At 59.1% G+C, this 16,611-nt stretch overlaps 1 protein-coding gene across 1 annotated transcript in view; it reads left to right on the top strand.

Annotated features, from left to right (window-relative positions):
• Positions 1-2,692: 2,692 nt before the first annotated feature.
• TIMP2 (TIMP metallopeptidase inhibitor 2) overlaps positions 2,693-16,611 on the top strand; it is a 45,273-nt gene continuing 31,354 nt past the window's right edge. The window contains exon 1 of the mRNA XM_079131118.1: positions 2,693-3,081. Coding sequence (XP_078987244.1) covers positions 2,952-3,081 — 130 coding nt within the window. The 5' untranslated portion in view covers positions 2,693-2,951. The remainder of the gene's footprint in view (positions 3,082-16,611) is intronic.

The following is a 16,611-nucleotide window of genomic DNA, read 5'->3' on the forward strand; positions in this document are numbered from 1 at the left end:
TCCTGGAAGCCCCCCCCCCCACAAACCATTTGCATGTTGGCCTGGCAGCACTGCCCCTTCCTGTCTGTCCTGAGAATTCTGGAGAGCTGCTCCCCTGGAGTAGACATAAGCCATGGCCTGGCAGGCTGGGGTCTCTGATATGGCTCCCCTGTTAGCCCGCCCTCCAACACTAAGATGAGAGGTGAAGAAGGCTGGATGGGGTGAAACTTCAGGGGAGCCGCCGGCCCAGGGGCCTCCTCCCTCCCTCTCTTGCCCAGGCGTGGGGTGTCCCAATCCTGTCCTTGCCGAGGGCAGCAGTCCTTTCCTGGCGTTGGTGCTGTGCTGAACCCTGCTGGTCTAGGAGCAGAGAGCATAAGAATGCCCAGAGCCAGGATGGAAGTGACCCCTGTGTTCAGCAGACTCCTTGTCTGAAGCCTTGGTTTCCTGGGCTGAGACTGGGAAGGTTCTAACTGCAGGAGGGGGCAGAGGGAGATCGGGGACAGAGGCTGGGCCCAGAGGGAGACCCTGTGGGCAGCAGGTAGTGGTATGAGGGCTGGAGGTAAGAGGGAGGGCAGGCCTGGGTGTCTGGGATGCTCCCTCTTTCTCAGCCCCTGGACACCTCCTGGAGTCACCAGCAGGACTCTGAAGTCTTGGGTCAGCCATGCACAGCAATCCACTATAAACTTAGTAAAATCATCACTCTGTGGGCAAGAAGGCTGGGGAAGTGAGTGTAGGGGTGTGTGGCTATGTCCTGCCAGTTTCTGCTGCCTGCTCCTACTGCCAGAAGATGCATCAGGCCCTGCCCCTCCCACCTCACTCATCAGAGAAGGCATGTCCTTCCTGAGCTTATCTGTCCCCTCCCAGCCTCTGACCATCTCCGGCCTCCACCCTCTGTCCTCACTCCCTGATGTCACAGGGCTAGCCTCTACCAAGGTCAGTACAGTCCTATCTCAGGACCTTATGGTCTTTCCACCTGCTGTTCCAGAACTATAGACTTTGGAGTGCCCCGCTGTTGGGACAGTGTCCAGGCTACCGTGCATGCTCAAATAAGTACTTGCTGATGGAGTGGAAGAAGAGAGGGAGGGAAGGAGGGAGAACAGACCTAGTGAGGGAGGCAAAGAACTGGAAACTTGGGGTGCAGACGCTTGTTTGGAGAAGATAACTCTAGGGGGGAGCACAGGAATAGAGTACTGTGTTAGTAGAACTGGGGTCAGGAACAGATTTTGGAGGAGGGGAGAAAGTCCAGCCTGTTTGTGTGCAGGTAGGGAGGATGAGACCTGGTACAGATGAGAGGCTGCAGCCAGCCTCTAGGGGAGGGTGCCTTTCAGGCCTCTCCTCTTGTGCTCCCTTTCTGGGACACCATTGGTCCTACCTCCAAGGTTCTCATCACCGTAACATACACTGTGTGAGCCACTGGTCTGTCTCTTAAATGGACACAGGGGTCTAGGCTCTGTGAAGTTCAATAGCGTTTTTCCCACTTGTAATAAAAAAGAATGAAAGAAAAATGAAGAGGTTACAAAGCAGCCAACTTGCAATAACTTTCCGAAAAGTTAGCATCAAACACCATTTCATGAACGATGCAACTCTATTTTAGGTTAACAAAAGTCAAAAGTGACTTTAGATTTGTCAGGGCGCTAAAAATAATGGCTGTCTTTTTAGTTTTTCTCCAAGTTGTCTGTTTCAAAGCACAAGGAAGCAGAAGGAGCTGCTTGCCCATGCTTTCAGTGTTTTCCAGCATGTGCTATCACAGGTTAGCACCACAGGGTCTAGCTGGCAGCTGCTCTTTTAACTGTGTCCTTTTCCTGGGCTTCTATCTCCCCAGCTGGATTGCAAACCCGTGGGCGGGACAGGCTCACTGACAGGTAGACAGGGACCAGCCAACAGTCCCCTCTCTTCTCTCCTCCTCCACACCTTTAAGTCCTTGGCCGGTCCTGGAACACAGAACTGTTTTGGGAAAGTCCTTCAGATGTGGGAGAAGGGCAGGAACTCAGCAGAGGCTCACAGATCCTGCTGGCTCCTGGGCTCTCGGGCCCTCCCTTCTCTCTTGTTGACTGGTCTGAAATATGGCCAGTTGATGTAAAATCCTGTTTGGTCCACAGTAACCCCACCCCTCACTCCCTCCAACAACTGGCCAAGCACACTTAAAATTCTAAGGCCTCCATTTGAAAAAATAAATCCCCAGTAGTTCACCAAAGCCAGAAGCACAGGGGGAGGGGGTGACAGGGGTGCTCCCAAGGGCACATCCCTTTGCTCAATCAGTGGCTCCAATCTCCCCAGGGTCCGGTCCCGGTGGAAGATTAGGCAGGGTAGACCCAAAAGCCAGGCTGGAGGGGAAGGGTGGGTGGTGGGTGGCCAGGTGCCCTCGAGGGACAGGTCTGAGTCTCAAGTCCTGGACAGGGCCCACTCCGCGCCGCGAACGGGCCATCTGGGGGGCGGGGGCTGCAGGGGGCCGCGCGGTGCGGCCCGGGCGGCGGGTGCCAGGTGCGCAGCGCCCGAGTAGGGCGCCGGGCGGGTGGTGCGGGAGGCCCGCCGTGCCAGGCTGGGCACAACAAAGCGCGGCCGGGGAGGGCCGGGGAGGGCCGGGAGGCGCGGGAGGCGCGGGAGGCGCGGGAGGCGCGGGAGGAGGGGTGCTGGGAGCGCCGGCCTGCACTGGCCGCCAGCCACCGAGAGGAGGAGCAGAGGCTCCTCGGAGCGCAATAAAACGCCCGGCTCGGGCCGAGCCCGCAGCAAACACATCCATAGAAGGCAGTCGGGGAGCCGAGCCGGGCCGCCGCCGCCGCCGCCGCCGCCGCCCCGCTTTCTTCTCCGCGCCCGCTGCCCCCGCGCCCGGCCCGCGCCGCCCGAGACAAAGAGCGGAGAAAGTTTGCGCCGGCGCGCGGCAGGTGAGCAGGGTGCGCCGGCCCCGCCCGGCCCCCAGCCCGCCGCCGAAGCAGCCACCGCCGGGGCCGCCGGCCCGCCGACCCCGGCCCGCCATGGGCGCCGCGGCCCGCAGCCTGCGGCTGGCGCTCGGCCTCTTGCTGCTGGCGACGCTGCTGCGCCCGGCCGACGCCTGCAGCTGCTCCCCGGTGCACCCGCAACAGGCGTTCTGCAACGCAGACGTAGGTAAGCGGCGCGACCCCCGCCCCGCGCGCCGCGCGCCCGCTCCCTCCAGAGTCCTGCGAGTGGACGCCCAGGCGCACTTTCTGCCCCCTCCCGGCTCGCCCTTTCTTTCCCTCTGCCGAGATGCTTCACGACCTCAAAATTCCACCGAAATTCCGCAGCAGCTCCAGCCCCAGAACAGGGAGCCAGGGAAGGCTTGGGCTTGGGTTTTGGCAGGCGGCCGCCCTGGGATGCCAGCGCTGGGGGCGGGGGACACGGCGGCGGTGGGGGTGGCTGGAGGTCTGGGGACCCCGGGAAGAAACTTGCACAGGTGAAGTGTGAGCTGGGCTTCCCTGGGCTCCCGACTGGGTGGGGAAGGGATTCTCTGCGGGGGCTCCTCCCACCAGCCGCATTTGGGGGCTCAGGTATTAAGCAGGGGCCAGGATGCAAGCCCCCCACGCAGGTGGGTAGGTTCTACAAGCTTAGGGGGAAGGCTGAGAAAGACAGACCTGGCTCATTGCTGGTGCCCTGCCCAGGAGGCCCCACAAACAGGGCCAGACAGGGACCAGGACCCTGAGTGTTTTGCTGTGGGTGACTTTTTTCAGGATGTCCATGAAAACTAGAGGCTTTGGTGACTGGAGGGGCATGTGGGGTTTGTGCATCTAATCTCCATCACCCTCCAGACTCCTTGCCCCCAAAGGTGAGGCTGGTGAGGCAGGAGGGGGCGCAGTGGTCTGATCCATAGAGGAGCAGAAGACAGAAGTGGACCAGTGTGGCAGAAATGGGAGGTGCCACCCAGGCTGACACTTGCCGGTCCCTCCAGGCCTGGCGCGGGGCAAGTTCAGGTGCAGAGCTGCCAGGCCTGGAAGTCCCTCTGCCTTCCCTTTGAATTTTGCTCCTAATTCATAGTCGCGTACCCTGTACCCTTGTGGTGAAGCTGGGCACCCCTCACCTGCCCTGGCTGATCCTCATCTCCCTTTGCCAACGATGCCCTGCCCATGTCCGTTCCATGGCTCCTTTTCCCGCCCCAGTTAGCCTGCCCAGCCCGGGAGTTTTCAGCAGCTCCTGTCTGTGGGACCATGTGGCTAGGCCACCTGGGCTCAGGGCGTGGCGAGGGCTTGCAGAGTAGTTTCCACAAAACCCGATGTAGGGGAAATGTGACCTTTTCTCCAGTTTGACTTTGTTGTGCAGCAACCTTTGGGGCTGGAGAGAGGCTCGTGCCCATGAGGGAGCCATGAGTGGTCTTCATGGGGGTGTCCCTGAGGTGCAGGCATGTCCAGGCTCCTTTCCTGAGTGAGGCTGCATTTCTGATCAGCAAGTCGTGGGGCTCCAGAAGGAAACTGGCTTGTAGGACGTGGGCTTTTGGTTCAGAGGAGCTGAGCAAGAAGAAGCTGAGCTAGGGACCGCCCTACACGCCCTGGCCGCGTGGGGAGAATTTCCGGGCAGCCACTTCTGTCCTTGCCCAGCTTGTGAAGGCAGCCACTGAGCTGGGCGCTGCCTTTGCTTTGGTTTGGATCAAGGGTGAAGAGGGTCCAGGGCTCTCGTTCATGCCTCGGGGCCCCCTCCTGCCTAGATTTCCCTGCATTGATTGTCGGATCGTTGCATCGAAAAATCATAAAGCCAAAACTTTTAACCCTGCCCCAGCACAGAGGCCCCAACTCACACTGCAAAACCCCACGTGTCTATCTCCTGTGGCCACCGTACCACATGATCACAACTGGAGGACTTAAAATAGGGGATTTATCGTCTCACTATTCAAGAGTCTGAAATGCAGATATCGGCAGTTGGTCCCCCTTGGGGCTCCTGTTCCAGGTCTCTCCTTGCTTTGGGTGGCTCCTGGCAGTCCTTGTTTTGAGGTATAGACACATCCCTCCCAGCTCTGCCTGTCTTCACACTGCCCTCGCCCCTGTGTGTGTGTCTGGCTCCAAATCTCCCTCTGGTGAGGACGCCCGCCATTGGGTGGAGGGTGCACCCTAATCTAGCGTGACCTCATCTTGACTGCATTACACCAGCAAAGACCTTATTTCCAAATGAGGTTAGGTTCTGGCTGGATGTGAGTTTGGGGAGAGGGCCCTACTGAACCCAGTGCCCCAGGCTGCCCTCCTTGACAGCCCAGAGTAGGGCCCTGGTTGAGCCCTGCTTATCCACGGTGGCTGGTCTGTCCACCAGGGTTTTAAGTGGCATGGGTTGGCGACTTGCTCAGCAGCACTTCTTCATCCTGGGAATAGGATCACCTGGGGGGCTTCTAAAGCTTACTCTGGACTGGGTCTCTTTTTAGATACAAAGGGTTCAGACCTCTACTTTTATAGTTTTAAAAGCCCCTCAAGACAGCTGGGCCTTGTGGCACACGCCTGTACTCCCAGTGGCTTGGGAGGCTAAGGTAGGAGGATCACAAGTTCAAAGTCAGCCTCAGCAACTTAGCAAGACTTATTCTCAAAACAAACAATTAAAAAAAGGGCTGGGGATGTGGCCCAGTGGTCAAGCGCCCCTGGGTCCAATCCCTGGTACACAAAAAAAAAAAAAAAAGGAAGAGAAAACACCCCTCAGCTGAGTTTGTGCAACCAGCACTATGACCCAAGGGTCTCAGAGGGGGTGCATGTTGGGAGCTGATGAAGGCTGCTGTGTCTTGAGACACGCTGGCTCCTTTTACTGTTGGCTGGATGTGACCTGGCTAACCGGCTTGGTGTCAACACAAGGCACTTGGTTTAAGAAACAGATCTCTCTGCTGTGCAAGAATTTCTGGGAGGTGTCTCTCTGGCAATGAGAGGACTGCAACTGGTCAGCAAAGGGAATTCACTGTGGGGCCATGACATTTAGGAAGAGATGATCTGGCCGCTCCTGGAGGGCCCTAGGTCCCTGTCCTTTCCAGGAAGGTGGAGACAAACAGGAGGTGTTCCGTATCTCCAGCTCAGCGCCGCTGAGCTCCGGGCCTGACTCCCCCTCATCTAATGCATCCTTCACCACCTGCTGCAGGCCTTGCAGTGACTGCAGGGTGGCTAGCCACCAGCTCTGGTCAAGGCCCAAACGGTCATGTGCTGGGTCCAGGACAAGGGGCCAAGGGCATCCTGACTTTCTATGGACCTGGGGGTGTCCTGTGTGTGCAGTGATGGGACCAGACAGGTAGGCGTGGCCACCCCAGAAAACTCACAGCAAGCAGTTGGTGATGGCTGTGTGCCCCCCTGCACACATGGAGAGCAGGGCGACACCTGGCCTCAGTGGACCAGGCCTTCCGTGGAGGGGGCCGCTCTCTGGACACTGGGCATCTCCTGGGGCATTGCTTGACCTGGATCTTTGGTTCTGCACGTCCTGAGGTTCCTATCAGGTTTATCTGTTTAATGAGCGATTATGGAGCCATGGGCTCTGCCCCCAGGGGAGGAAGGGGAGAAGAGCCACTCCCCTGCCCCTGGGAGGGGAGAAACCAACCCCACACAGCTGTGGAGCTGGGTCAGGCTGAGCAGCGTGTTTGTAAAGGTAGTCAGTAGGGTCCGGGCATTGAGTCAGATAAACTTCGCAAACAACCTGAATCCAGAAGTCAGCATGTGAGAACCTGGAATGCGTTGGTGGGAGGTAAAGATGCAGATTCCGATGGAACCCTTGGGGGGGCTGGGGGACTGGCTCCCTGACTCCGTTTGGACAGTGTCCTGCAGGGAGGGAGGCCTTCTGCCAAGCCGACGACTGGGGCCTGAGTTGCGGGCAGCTGCCAAGGCTGAGGCAGAGGTGTGCGTGGGTCGGGGGCGTGTGGAGGTGGGGAAGGTGTGGAAGGGCACCCTCCCCTTCCCTGGGACCTGAGGGCAGTGCAGCCTGGGGTCACTCCGACAGTGCTGGCTGTGTGCGGAGCGGCAGATGGTCTTGGTTACCTGCATACCCGCCCCCACCTCAGCTGATTGCCGCATGGATCTCACTGTGCGGGCTGTGCAGTCCACATCCTTGGGCCACGTTCCAGTGCCCCGAGAACCCGGGTATAGACGGCTGTGGGCTCATGGGGAGGCACGTGCAGGCACCCAGTCCTGATGTCCTGATGCCAGGCCCCGGGGGAGATGCAGGGGGCAGGGTCCTCTGGGGTTCAAAGAAGCTAAGAGATGTGCAGTGGGGATTCCAGGAAGCTGGGAGTTTCCAGGAGAAAACGCAGCAAGGAAAGACAAGGCAAGGGAGGAGATGGAGAGGGAAGGGGAGACAGGCAGCCGGCAGGGGCAGGAGGGTCAGGACACACGTCTCCCTGGAGTGTGACCCCAGCACTTGCCCTGAATGCTACCCTCTGTCCCCTGTGCACACGCTCACAGACCAGGCCCCTGGGGCAAGCGGTGCTGTGGTCCTTCTGGTCCTTCTGGAGGAGGAAAGGCAGCCCAGAGAAGTCGAGGTTGGGAAACAAGGAGAACCCAAGTTGAAGGATGTGCCCCAGGCGCTGCCCAGCACATCACTGGTGGTGGCAGGTGGGCCTCCTCGGGGGACTGACTGCCCAGCAGAGGTGAGGAAGTCCCGGTGCAGAGCAAGCCAAACCGCTGGGGCAGCTCGGAGTCAGGCGCCGCCACGGTGGCTTGCCCCTCGGGATTCTCAGCCCCAGGCCCGGGCAAGCCACGGGGGTGCTCAGGCTGCACAGTGGCCGCAGGAGCCTTCACGGGAAGAGGCAGAGCTGGGTTCAGGTGCCGGGGGAGCCTGGGCCCTGGGTGTGGGCATTAGAATTTTTTAGACCCCAGTTAGAGCTGGGGTGCAGCTCAGTGTAGAGCATTTGCCTAGCACGGGGGGCCCTGGGGGGTCAGAGGTGAGGTCTGAGTGGCAAAGGAGATGCCCTGAGATTGCTTTGCCAGCACCTGCACCCAGGGAAGGAGGAAGACTCCTGGAGTGAGGGGCAGCCAGCAGCATCAGTGTCCCAGAGCGGGCTCAGGATGCGGCCAACTCCCTCGGACCTGGAGGTCTGAGCAGACTGGAATCCTTGCAGCCTGAGCCTAGTCCCCTGGCCAGCGGGGTCTCCACCATGACATGGTAGAGCTGAGGAAGAGGGCACCTTGTGGGGACTTGGACCCCCGTGACTGCTCCCTGCCTGGGTGCCATGGCATTAGTCCCCACAGGGCGGGGTGGGCCAGTGCCCAGAAAAGCAGATTGAGGTGTGGTCTTTATAAGTGGGTCGTCACTCAGGTGCATGGACAGCTGTCCAGAGGTGGGCTTGGGAGGTCTTGAACCCTGGAACTGTAAATGGGGTGTGTCTGTGTGTGTCTGTGTGTGTTCGTGTCCATGTTGGTCCATGGTGTGGGCAGGGACTGTGGCTGCTGCCAGATTCGTGAAGGGGTCTGTGGCCTCACAGGTTAGTCACTGCCATTTAAAGGGAGCCTGTTGATGGGTTTCAAGTGTCCTGCTTCCTGTGACCATTTGCCCAGTCTCGGAAATGCGGCCACGTTTCTATCTTCCGAGCAGCCCACGTCTGCTGCCTCCCTCCAGCAGCCTGAGGAGGGGCTGGCCCAGGACTGGACCTCGCTCCAGGAGGAAGGTCCCCCATGTCCTGGGTCCCCCCACAGGTTCAGCCTTGGCTCCCAAAGACCTGGAAGCTGCTATGTGTCATCTTCCACATGGGCACAGGTCCTGAGGAAGGAGCCAGGGTGGCCCGCAGCTGCCCTTTCAACTCCACCTGTGGGAGGTGGCCAGCACCGGGGATGGGAGGACACCCCCCACAGGAAGGGTGGGCCTGGTGACTGCCTCAGGACCTGCCTCTTTTTTGCGATTTTTTCATTCCGGAGTGTTTCATTTTGTTTGACAATTGAACGGCTACATCTTGGGTACACAAAATCCGGTGGCAGGTGCTTCAGGGGTCTTTAAACAATGAGTCAGCCCCGTCCTGTCTGCAGGGAAGGAGGCAGGAGAACGACGTGCTGCTGTTCTGCGGTTGCCCAATCTTGCTAGGCCTCGTGTCAAGGCCAGGACAGCTCCATGGCCAGCTCGGTTGTGAGATGTGGCCCCAGGGTGGCCCGGAGGGCAGACCTCAGCCAAGGTGAGGGGACCGGCCAGCAGAGGGCCAGGCCCAGCCAAGACAGCCCTTGGTGGGACGGGGAGCCACATGGGGGCCGATGGGTTGGAGCCCAGGGCATGGAGTGAAGAGTGGACCCAAAGCACAGGCAGCCTTGAGCCTGGGGGATGCAGCAAGGCTGGCCTCTGGCCGCAGGGCGGGGTGCCTCCCTGGCCTCCTGAGAGTGGTCACACGGTGTGCGGGCGGCGGGGAAGGCGCTGTGCAGGAGCAGTGTCATTGGCTGTCGGGGGAGCAGAGCAGCACTTGCACCCAGGAGGGACTAGGAGAGGAGTGGGCCTCGAGCTGGGGCCAGGGGCTGCAGAGTGCATGCAGTGGCAGACGGGGTATGCAGGGCCAGTGTCCCCTGCTGGCTGGCTGGACTTCTGGGACACTGACGGCTGGATCTGGGCGGGGACGTGCCTAGCCAGCGCTTCGGCAGACAGTGGAGAGTGTGTGAGGGGATGGTGGGAGAGGGAAGTGCTACGTGGAGGGAGGAGGAGCCAGCGGGACAGGACGCTGGCAGTCAGAGCAGGGCATGGTTGAGGCTGGCTGTGCCCACCGCGTCCTGACCTGCCACCTGGTCCACAGAGGGACCTGGGACGAGGGGCCTCTGCCTCCACATCTCCATCTCAGAAGTAGAGACAGGAATTTGCCCCCCAAGGCTACGGGTGAAGGTAGGATCAAAGGGACTGAGCCGTGTCTCAGCTGTCCAGGGTGGCATGGCATCGGCTCTTCCTGCACCCGGTGCCGAGCTGGACTTGGTCCTAGTTCAGGCTAACTCTCAGCCAAGGCCGAGGGCCAGGACGTGGGTGTCCCACAGGTGGGGAACAAGGAGAGGCCTGAGTCCATCTGGTGCCTTCAGGGGCCAGGAGGGTAGCCAGGGTGATTCTGTGAAAGGAGGTGAAGGGGACGGTGGCACTAAGAGCAGTGATGGTGGCAGCAACCACACCCCTCCTTCACGCCATCCCGTTTTATAGACGTGCAAGCTGAGACCTGGGCCAAGTGAGCGTCACGCCGATAGAAAAGAGCTGAACAGGAAGGGGTTCGTTAAGCAAGGGCCGTGTTTCCAGAACGGTGCTGATTCCCTCCCACTTGTCTAAGGGTGGTCCCTGGGAGCCAGGGGCTGGGGTGACAGATGGAGTGAACTCTGGCGTGGCCCCTGGGCTGCCTGCCCTCTGTTGGTTCTTACAGGAAACAGTAAGCCGGCATGTGGGACGGGAGGGCCACCCGTGGGACCCGGAAGGGAGCCCGCGTGCCCGTCCACAGATGGCAGCGTCCCGGTGTGACCGTCAAGTGCAGCGTGCATTTTCAGAAACTGCAGTGTGCATGTGTCCCCTTTAACAAGGATGTTGAGCCAACACGCAGGTGGAGAAGCTGAAGATTGCTCCCACCCCAAGACCTGAGCAAACAAGGGTGCACACATCAAGTGCCTGTGTAGAGAAACGGTCTGGAAGGAGCCATCAGAATCCGGGGCTCGGGGGAGACCAAGGGGGAGGGTTGAAGGTCTCTTTGCTTAGACACATTTTCCGAAGTTTCTGCAATTAACACGTGGTGTTGTATAATTAGTCAAAAGGCCTTTGGGGGCTGGGGTGTGGCTCAGTGGTCGATCGAGGGCTTGGCATGTTCAAGGCCTTGGGTTCAACTCCCAGGACTGTCCCCCTGCCCCGCAAAATAAAGCCATTTGGGATGCAGGTGCAGAGGGGAGGGCTTCCTGGGATGGCCAGGGGTGGAAGGGCTGACCCAGGAAGGGCCCAGGCAGCCTGAGTTTCCCTGGGGTCCTAGAGGTACAGCTTCAACACCAGAGCATGTTACCCCTTGAGACATGGCCCTGCTGTTTATCAGCATCGCTGAGATGCAATTCATGCTCCATGCGACTCAGCCGGGTGACCCAGTGGTTTTGAGTTCGACTCGGAGTGGTGCAGCCAACCCATCTGTCGATTCGCAGCACGCAGAGTAGGCGAAGCATACCGAGGCAGGTAAACATGCTGCACCTGTGCTGGTGTGTCTGGGTCCCACGGAGGGCAGTTGGCCTCCTGAACCTTGCTGGCTCCTTTCAGAGTTTGGCACACTGTGTACCCTTCTCCATCACTGGCGGTTGTAAATAAAGTTTTATTGGAACACAGCTGTGCCCACTGGAAATGCCTGGTCTGTGGCTGTGTTTGCCTGCAAGAGTGGATTGAGCAGGTGGAACAGGCTGCTGGAGTTCGCAGACGGAACTGTTTACTGTCTGGCCTTTATAGAAACGTTTTAGACCCCTGGCCTGTCACTGAGGGCACACTGCACCAGCGTGGGCTTCCTGGTCTGTAGGGCTGGCACACCTCTCGCCCGGTTCCTATTCCCTACTTCCAGGAGCAAGCAGGATAACCAAAGAGGAGGCGATCCTGGGGCCATCCTCTAACCTGACCTTGAAGATGCGGTGGATTTGCCCACCCGTTCTGGGCTCCAGAGGAGATGGGTGGGCTTTGAGGGGAAAGCCCACTCTGTTATGGAATGCTCCCTGGGTAGAGAGCCCTGGGGGTCTGAGCAGTGTGTCTTCAGGGGTAGCACTGGCTTGGCTTGAGACTCTCTTTGGCCCTGCTGATCTGTAGTCCAGGGAGATGGGTTGGGCTTTCCTGGCATCCTGTGGGGCTCAGGGTCACCTTCCACAGGTGGGACAAAGCAAACAGGCTGGACCAGGCTCTCTGCAGGAGCCCCTAGTTATGATGAAGGCCCGAGTCAGGACCCATTTTGACAGCTGCTTCTGCACTGAGGAAGTGGACATTTTAGAGAAAAAGACAGAGGAAAGGTGTTGGGGAAAACAGCTTGGCTCTGGGGCCAGACAGGGCTGGTTCTGTCCCAACTCTGTGGCTCTTGGAGCCTCAGTTTCTTTTTCTGCAAAAGCACGGCTGCACTTCTCAGGTTGCACCTGCCATGGTGGCTTCTGACGAATGAGTGAAGCGTGCACACGCCGGGAGGGCTTGGTCGGCGGCCCCACCCACCCCTCTGTGAATTCTGGGAGCCTGGACAGTGCTCCAGAGAAACTGGTGGCCTTGAGAGCCCTTTAGGAAGAAAGGCGGGCAGGAAGGACAGGAAGGGGCACCTCCCCGTGTGCACCGGACAAGCCTATGATGTTCTAGGTGTCTGGTGACCTGTTCTCCACGCCCCCAAGCTCACATCTGCAGCCCGATACCCCTTGGCCCAGATCTAGGACCCAGGGGGTGGATGGGTTTTCAGAGCCACCGGCCCAGGCCACATGAGGAGGGTGACATGTTCCAAATAATCACTGGGTCCTGGGTTGACCAGAAACCTCTCCTGGGATGTCAGCAGCTCGTCATTTCCAGGCTCCACACCCTGTTGGTCCAGCAGCTTGCAAATGCCCTGTGCGGGGCTGTGTGGTCCTGGCCAGCTCTGAGTGCCCACTGGGGTCCATGACACGGAGAGGATGCAGCAGAGCCAGAGCACTCGGGCATGGAGGTGCAGGGGTGCGTCCAGTGCAGCCACACAGAGCAGGTGACCTCTGCCCCTCAGCCCCTCACACCTGCCCCCGTCCCACCATGTCCCGCCAGCACCAGAACACAGGCCCCCATGTCCCAGTCCCGTGTCTGCCAGGTGTCCCAGAGGCAACCACAGCCAGGCCTCAGCCACTAGGTGATGGGACCCAGGGTGCTTCATGGGTGCAGCCCTTGATGTGGCCTCGGGAGAAAGGCCTGAGTGTCGCTCACGGGCTTCAGGTCCCTGGTGGGCGGGGTGTTCAGGATGTGTGACACCATGGCCGAAGGGCCTTGGGGACACGGGCTCCCTGTCCAGCAGCTTCAGGGAGAGGTAGTGTTCCTCTGTAGCCCTCCCTCTTGGCAGTCAACCTCTGACCCTCAGATGTCCCTGGGAACAAAGGAGCAGCCTGGCCCTGACTCTCAGCTGTGATGCCTTGTCCCCACGGCTCAGGGGGCTCCGGGGCAGGGGCGTGGGAGGGAGTGTGGGGCGGTCTTCGCTCTCTGCACCAGTTTCGGAAGGTTGGGGCAGGACAGCCAGCGAAGTGCTGGGCCTTCCAGTGCAGAAGCACCTCCCGTCTCTTCGTTCTTCTCAAGGACTCTGCGAGGGAGGGCGGGAAGGCAGCTCGTGTTTGGACACGGGGAGACCATGACTTGCCCAAGGTCACCAGTGGAGCAAGGTGCCAGGAGTCCTAGGAGATGGATCCTGGCTGGAGGGCTCGGGAACAGGATGGGTGCCCAGCTAGGAGCCCGTGCTCAGCTCTGTTGGCCAGGAGGCCCATTGCCCTTGGAGAGGCTTGACGTGGGGTAATTGCTCTTCACGTGAGCCCTCTGAGCCTCAGAGGGGCCGGTTGGCAGCCATCAAGGGCTGTCAACACGAGACTTCCTTTTGTTCAGACAACCCCTTCTCACCTTTCTTAGGGGGATTTCAGAAGCTCATGGATGTGCAGTGGCAGGGGAGGGGCCAGGCAGACTTCAGCAGCAGATGCTCTGCAGGCAACAAGTGTGTAGATTTCTAAATGGGAATATAAGAAGTACGGACGCCTGGGGGGAGTCAGACTGCCTTTGGCAAATGCAGGTTTTCTAATTTTGCTGTAATGAACTTGAATTTGCCACATATGGGTCTAATTGCACTTAACAGCCATGCAGACCAGACCTCCAGGCCTGGCTGGTTTTAGCCAGCCGTGGATTCCACACAGGAGGCGTGCAGCAGAGTGGCTTAACTTAGGCGTGGGCTGCCTTCTAGGGCCTGCGAAGGCTGAGGCAGGAGGGCCCAGGCTGGGCAGAACTGTCCTAACTTCAGAGCTGTCAAAGGCCCTGCACGCTGTGGCTCTGAGCCACCATGCTATCTCCCTCCTCTCCAGAACTTTCTCTGGCTGAAGGGCAAGTGTCTTCAGAGCTGGAATTACCAAGATTCTCCAGAAAGCAGGACTATAGGATATATAGATCCATAGACGACAGAATGTATTATGGGAATTGGCTCACAGGATTATGGAGCTGAGAATTCCCACAATCTGCCGTCTGCAAGCTGCAGAACTGGGAGGGCTGGGGTGTGATTCATTCTGGGTCCAAAGGCCTGAGAGCCTCTGGGTGTCACAGCTCAACAGGGAGAGAATTTTCCTTCCTTCTGTCCCTTGGTTCTGTCCTGACCCTGGGACAGGTCAGATGATGGCTGCTCATGCTGGGGAGGGCAGATCTAGATCAGGCAGTCCATCGATTCAAATGCCAATCTCTTCCAGAACACCATTCCCACACCCAGAAATCATGTTTGCCAGCTATCTGGGCAGCCCTTAGCCCAGTCAGTCAACAGAGAAAAAGAACTATCATAAGGGCTGAGAAGAGGGACCAGAGAAACGGGTGGGTGGATCTGGTGGAGAACCTTCTCATGGGGAGACATGCCGCGTTGCCCTGGTTCAAGGGCCAGTGACCTCTCTTGGGGCCTGTCCAGCCTAGACAGAGCCTCTGGCCCCAGGCTCAGCTCTCCTGAGACTGAATCCTGAGATGTCCTCACCAAAGCCCTGCCGTTCACTTCCCCCTCACACAAGAACCAGCCCCAAGCATTGGTTGCTTTGCCTTTGGGGACCCAAGCCATGTTCCCCCAACTAGATTTCTCAATGGTCGGTTTACAAAGGGTGCCTCAACCCTGGAGCAAGGTCAAGCACGTCTGGTGCCTCACTCTGGGGGACAGTGGGGGGCAGAGGGGATGGGACAGAGTGCTCACCCCCAGTTGGCTTCGGCTCAAAAGTGGCGGGCTGGAGCCCTATGGAAGCAGAAGCGTGCGTCCCCTCTGCCCGAGTAGGGCCAGGCACTCTTCCCACGGGGACGGGGTGGGAAGCACTGTGCGGAGCTTGGTGCTGCCAGGTGGGGCAAGGGCCCTCCCTCCAGTCCTGCCTTCAACGCGGCCCCCGTCACCCCAGCTGCTGGTGCCAGAGCTGAGATTGTTCTCACCTGTGTGCTTGCCCTCCGGCCAGCCTGTCTCTGTGCCCAGCCTCACCCCTGCAGTGATGTCACAGCCCAGCAGCTCTGCCGTTCCCATGGCAACAGCCTACCACAGCCAACCAGCGGGGCCAGCTGGGCTGCTGTGAAGGAGGAATTGCAACCCCAGCCAGCGTGGGTCAGTGGGCCCCTGAGATCCCTGCAGACCACCTAGGGTAGAGGTTCTTCTTGTGTCTGCCCCCTTATCTGGTGTGAGGGTAGATTTTACTGTGCCCAGCTGTTTGAGGAGGCTCCCAAGAGGGCCTTGGGAAAAGGGCCAGTAAGAGGCAGCAGGTCACAGGTCCAGAAGGCAGGTTTGGGAACCCCCACCCCGGGAGGCTCCCCAGATGGTTTGATGGGGAAGGCTGGGCAGGGCAGCCATTGGAATGGGGCTGGGGTAGACGTGGGTTTTGGAGAAGTGGATGGTGTCAGGATGTGGCTGGAGCAGCTGCTGGTGTGGGGGCCCGCTGACCTCTGTGGGGTCTTGGCAGGGGGATGATAGTCATTGTCCTTGTGTTTAGTCAGGTGCCAGTTGGATCTGCCATAGGAGGTCACTCTGCGAGCTGGTGTCTGGACCATGTGTGTAGAGGTCAGTCCATCTCGGGGTCTGTCAGTGTGAGGCTGGTGGAGGAGGCAGCTGAGGCATAGCAAGCCTCTCGAGGCCGACCGCACAGCCTCCTCACCCTCCAGAGCTGTCCAGTCCTGGGGGCCACTGGGGAGATGGTGAAACCCACAGATTCACCAGCCTCCAGGATTGAGGCCTGGCTGGGGCTCATATCCTCCCCTGACACCCCCAGTCCAAAACCCAGTGCAGTGGCTTTGGAACCACTCAACTCTAGAACCCAACCGAGTCAGGAAATAGCGGACACCAGGGTGCGGTCAGCGTGCTGGGTGTCCCAGAGCATGTATGTAGGGGATAGAATGCAGAAGTAGAGTAAAATCCAGTCTGTGATGTTTGTTTTATGTGGGCTTGGCTTGGATGCCTCCAGTGATGGGTCTCTCACTACCTACCCAATGATTTCAAGACAGCCCAGTAGAAAGTGCTTCCCTCCAGCTGGCCACACTCTGCCTCCCTGTAATGTGTTCTCAGAGGTCCAGCTCAGTCATCTGGAGACACACACAGTAAGTACCACCCTCTCCCCAAATGGCTGGCCAAGCTCTTGGAGGGTTCCCGTGGCAACGTGTACACAGCTGTCACCACCCCATTTCACAGATGAGCAGACCGAGGCACCCCAAGTTAGGCAGCTTGCCCTGGGTCACACGGCTGTGCCTCATCTAGCAAGCGCCATGCTAGACTTCTCTGTCCCCAGCAAATGCCCCTGCCAGCCCCCTCTGAGCATTGCAGCTTCCTTAGGATCTCTCTTCCCGAGCATGGCCTGTCCATCACTCTTCTCCTGGGCTCTGAGTCCATGGCCTGTCCTGCCCCTCCTGGTCACTGCCCGTTCTTCTCTGGCCTCTGGAAAGTGGTGTCTCCCCTTCTCCACTCCCCTTGTTCTCAGGCAGCTCATCATTCTTGTGTTTCTCACGAGGTTAATCCCAATCCTTTCAATGGTTGCATTGAGATTTTGAAATGTCTATCCCATGACATTGTCACATTGGTCATTTCCAGAACAGACT

This window comes from Sciurus vulgaris, assembly GCF_902686455.1.
Source record: "Sciurus vulgaris genome assembly, chromosome: 3".
Taxonomy (NCBI): domain Eukaryota; kingdom Metazoa; phylum Chordata; class Mammalia; order Rodentia; family Sciuridae; genus Sciurus; species Sciurus vulgaris.